This window comes from Lolium rigidum, chromosome 7 (assembly GCF_022539505.1).
Source record: "Lolium rigidum isolate FL_2022 chromosome 7, APGP_CSIRO_Lrig_0.1, whole genome shotgun sequence".
NCBI classification, from domain to species: Eukaryota; Viridiplantae; Streptophyta; class Magnoliopsida; order Poales; family Poaceae; genus Lolium; species Lolium rigidum.
In genome coordinates this window covers 129,775,104-129,779,288 of record NC_061514.1, presented here as the reverse complement: position 1 = coordinate 129,779,288, position 4,185 = coordinate 129,775,104, and the positions used below count along the sequence as shown (strand labels likewise).

At 46.7% G+C, this 4,185-nt stretch overlaps 1 protein-coding gene across 1 annotated transcript; it reads right to left on the bottom strand.

The window, feature by feature from the left end:
• Positions 1-1,089: 1,089 nt before the first annotated feature.
• LOC124676425 (G-type lectin S-receptor-like serine/threonine-protein kinase At2g19130) lies at positions 1,090-3,778 on the bottom strand. The gene has a single exon (XM_047212493.1). It carries the CDS (start codon positions 3,731-3,733, stop codon positions 1,196-1,198), a length of 2,538 nt encoding a protein of 845 aa, XP_047068449.1. The 5' UTR covers positions 3,734-3,778; the 3' UTR covers positions 1,090-1,195.
• Between the last annotated feature and the right edge of the window lie 407 nt (positions 3,779-4,185).

Below are 4,185 nucleotides of genomic sequence, written 5' to 3'. Positions count from 1 at the left end.
CTCTTTTTTTTTTGCCTTTTTTTTAGAACAGATCGGAATCAATCACGGGAGCGGCAGCACGGGAGAGAGCGGGCGCATGGGGGCGGGCGGCCAAGGAGCGGGCGCACAGGGGCGGGCGACTGCCGGCACGGGGGGCGGCGACCGGCGACGGGGGCGGCGGTCGGCGACGGGAGCGGCAACCGGCGAGCGGGCGCACGGGGGCGGCGGCCGGAAAAGAGAGGAGAGGAGTCGTCCGGGAAGACGGGGGCGGCGGCCGGGAAGGAGGAGGAGGGGCTGGGGGCGGGGGAGGAGGACCGGCGGCGGGCGAGAAGGAGCTGGCGGCGGCGGACAGCGGCCGGGAACAAGCTTCAAAGAAACGTCCGTACGGACTAGAAGAGGAGGAGGACCAATTTTTGCTCTGATACCATGTTAAGCGTCATGCACTAGCCACTTGAACCAAAAGTCCGAACTGATGGAAAGGGCTAAGCAATCTACTTTATACACGTCAACACATGGAACATAGGCTGAGGAAGTTAAATGAAGTGAAACATACCCTCTTTAATGTGTGCTTCATATAAACATGTCAGGTTACAATCTAAAAAATCACATTATGAACATGGAAAGGCATGTGCCCATCATCTAATCATCATAAATTCATGCAATTACATTGCGTGATGATCTGCCTTTTGCATTGTTGTGTGAAGGTGACTGAACTATATGCATCGTCGATCAGTTTCCTCATCGCCCCCATGGTTAATTCCACGAAACATTCTGTTACGAGTATTTTTTTTTGAAGGGGTGGCAAAAGGTTTGCCATTATTCATTAATTAAGGAGAAGAGTCATAACAATAGTTTAAACAAGAACAAAGAAAGGCATATACGGATTACTCTCCCATCATTGCAAAACTCAAATGCTTCGCCCCCGCGGCGACCCAAAGCTTAGCCTCACTTTTAGTGATCTCGAGGAGAATAGTCGGTAGCGCGATCATCTTCGATTTAAAATGTATATTGAACTATCCCATCAACAAAACATACACATATTTCTAATTCTGCCATATTTTGGTACAATGCTTGTTTACCATAATTGGCACTCAATAAGAAACAATATAATTAGTAGCTGCAAGCTTTGCCTTCCTTTATTCCTTCTGCTCCACATTACTACAATTAAAAAATGTCTGAAATTACAAAGATTAGTAGCATCGACTGCTACTTATTATTACACTGAAGTTGCAGCACCAGAATGTTTCGCTATGGCTGCAAGTAGTCTTGGCATCGGAGGTATATCAATCTCCTGTAAACCCTCGAGAACACGGACCACTTCACCCATCGTCGGCCGATCAAACTCATTATCTTGGATGCACCAGCATGCAACTTTGCAAACCCTTTCAGCCTCTTCCAAATTGAAGTCACCATGTAGTTGTGGATCCACCAAACTCCGCACATCTCCAATGTGAAGCTTGCTGATGGCTTGCACAGGAAAATATTCAACATCATAACTGCTGCTGCTGCTGCTAGTATTGTGTGATGTTTCAGGTGAGAAATTCCTCCTTCCCGATATGATCTCCATCAGTACCATGCCGAATCCGTAAACATCAACTTTCGGTGTAATAGCAACTCCACTAAGCCACTCCGGGGCAAGATAACCTGCAGTTCCTCTGAATGTTGTCAGAATTCGGCTAAAATCCCTTCCCACAAGAGCTGCCAACCCAAAGTCTGCAACCTTAGGAACAAATGATGCATCCACAAGTATGTTTTCTGGCTTAACATCACAGTGTATAATGCATTCGCGGCAACTCTGATGCAAGTAGGATAACCCTCTGGCAACTCCTAGTGTTATCTGATATCTCTTGTTCCAGCTTAGCACAGAAGCATTATCTCTCTTCTTAAATAGATGACCATCAAGAGACCCATTTAACATGTGTTCATAAACAAGTAATCTGTGATCACCTTCGCAGCAAAAACCAATCAATTTGACTAGGTTAATATGTTGGATCAGTCCAATTGAGCTCACCTCGGCCCTGAATTGCTTCTCTCCTTGACTGGCACCGTCAAGCTTTTTCACTGCTATAGGAGTCTTCGTATCACTTAACACTCCCTTGTATACAGAACCAAAACCACCTCCTCCCAGCTTTTCTGAGAAGCTTTTAGTAGCACGAACTAAATCAGTGTATCTGAAGGCTATAATCCCACCGGCACTATCTTTAATGTCATATAAAGACAAACCACAACACTTGAATTTGTTCTTCCAAATAAGTAACAATAGCACGAGCATTAGTAACCCAAAACCAACAATGCTTGCAGCAGTAACAACTCCAACGTTTGGTTTTCTTTTGTTTTTTCTCGAACTTGGCAGCAAATCTTTTGCGGCAAGGCGGAGGTAAAGAACATCTTCTGAAGTATTATCAATGCCATCATTCAGATTTACACCAAGCAATTCCCCTTTCCAGACAGAGCATCTGCTATTGTTAAAGGAATAACCAGTGCAGGAGCAGGAACTGAGACAAGCTTCTTCGCATTTGCTCTGTGTGGTAGCAATGTCTATGATTTGCGGGTTGTATGGCAACATAACTTGAGAAATGGGATGGAACATGTCTGTTGAACTTGACGTGTTTTTGTTAATATTACTAGTGCTGCACTGCAACGGTGTATTTCTGATGCATCCTCCTGTTCGGTCATGGAACTCCCAGTCCTGCGGTGACTTCTGAGAGAAGTTCTCCATACAGTCACAGAATGGCTGCGCATTGCCGTTACAGACCGTGAAAGGTCCGCAGGTAGCAGCCGGAGTGCAGGAATCGGCAGGCTGGGAAAAGATTATTTGCCAAGAATGGCTGGCTTGCGACCAAACATTCAGCTTTATCTGACCAGAGATGTCTAGTGAGACAAATGTGGAAGATGATTCATCCGGTGAAGTGTATGTGTAGTACTCCTCTTGGTTGGTGTCAATATATGCTGGGTTAATCAAACCTTTGGTCCGTGGCTCCCTATCTATAATGGACTTGAGTATCGGTATAAGTTTCAATGATGATGACGATGCCCAATGCCAATACACTACAGAGGGGTTTCGGCGCTTGAGGACGACAACCCCGCTGGCGTCTAGTTCAACACTGTATGAGCCGAGACCCGGATCAATGAGGCTTTTCTTTGAGATTCCTATGCGACTCAAACCGGTGACCTTGTCCCGGCCAAACTTGGCGCCAGGAAGCACAATATCTATTGGGTAGTCGAAGCTCTGCCACAACAGTTGGTCAGATGATGATGGGCTCTCTGCTACTGTGATGACAAGGTTTCCAGTGTTCAAGAGAACGGCAGCCCAAGTGCTGTTTATGTTGCTGGCTTGTGTCTTATTGTTGACAATGTGAGTGGACCAAACAACAGACTCAGTGTTGCCGGAATGGTTTACGATGACAAGGTTGCCATCGCTTGATATCTTGAGCAGTGTTTGGTTGAGGTTGGTTTTGGTGATGGGCTGATCCCTATTAGCAACCCACACGGGAGTGAAAACTGGGATCTTATTGAACCATATGCCAAGGTACCACAAGCTGGGAGAGGTGGCGTTGGGGGGCAACTTACTTACGGTGCTTGCTGGTTGAAACTGGAAGAAGCCGAGCGCGAACTTGCCGTTTCTCGACACGAGATTTCGGCCGTTGGCGAGCGGTTGGCCTGCCAGGAGAGTATCGTTTGCAGCTGCAGAGGAGCACCAATGAGGAGTGTGCAGGAGAAGCAGCCCGAGCAATAATCTGCAGAGTGGAGGCATGGAGAAGAATGTGAATGTGCTCTGCTCTGATATTCAGAGGAGGAAGAAGAGGATGTATATAGAATGGCAAAGAGACGAGTCTGAACAACAAGCATGAAGGTATGTTCAACTGACTGATGTGGGAAGTGAAGACTCGTGACTAGGACAGCACTAGATACGTACCCACTTGGGTGCCACTTGAACTTGGCAGCTATGCACCCATTTTGGTGCTATCTCTGTGCATAATTGCCATAAAAAACATGTGCTAGCTGGAAGGCTTTACGGGCTCCCTAGCACACCGAGGAGGACTCCCAATGAATCTTTTTCCACCAAGTGGCTGCATGGAAGCCATCCATGGACGACCCTGGTCAAGGTCAAGTAAATCACAGGCCAACAGTACAATCGCCTGAATGGCCATGGTATTAATCTAAACTAGAAAAGGCACCTTACTTATTCAAGGGTTGTCTTTTGAA

What these genes read in the sequence shown, in the direction of transcription:
- LOC124676425 (XM_047212493.1), bottom strand. Translation starts at nt 3,733, where the DNA reads ATGCCTCCACTCTGCAGATTATTGCTCGGGCTGCTTCTCCTGCACACT.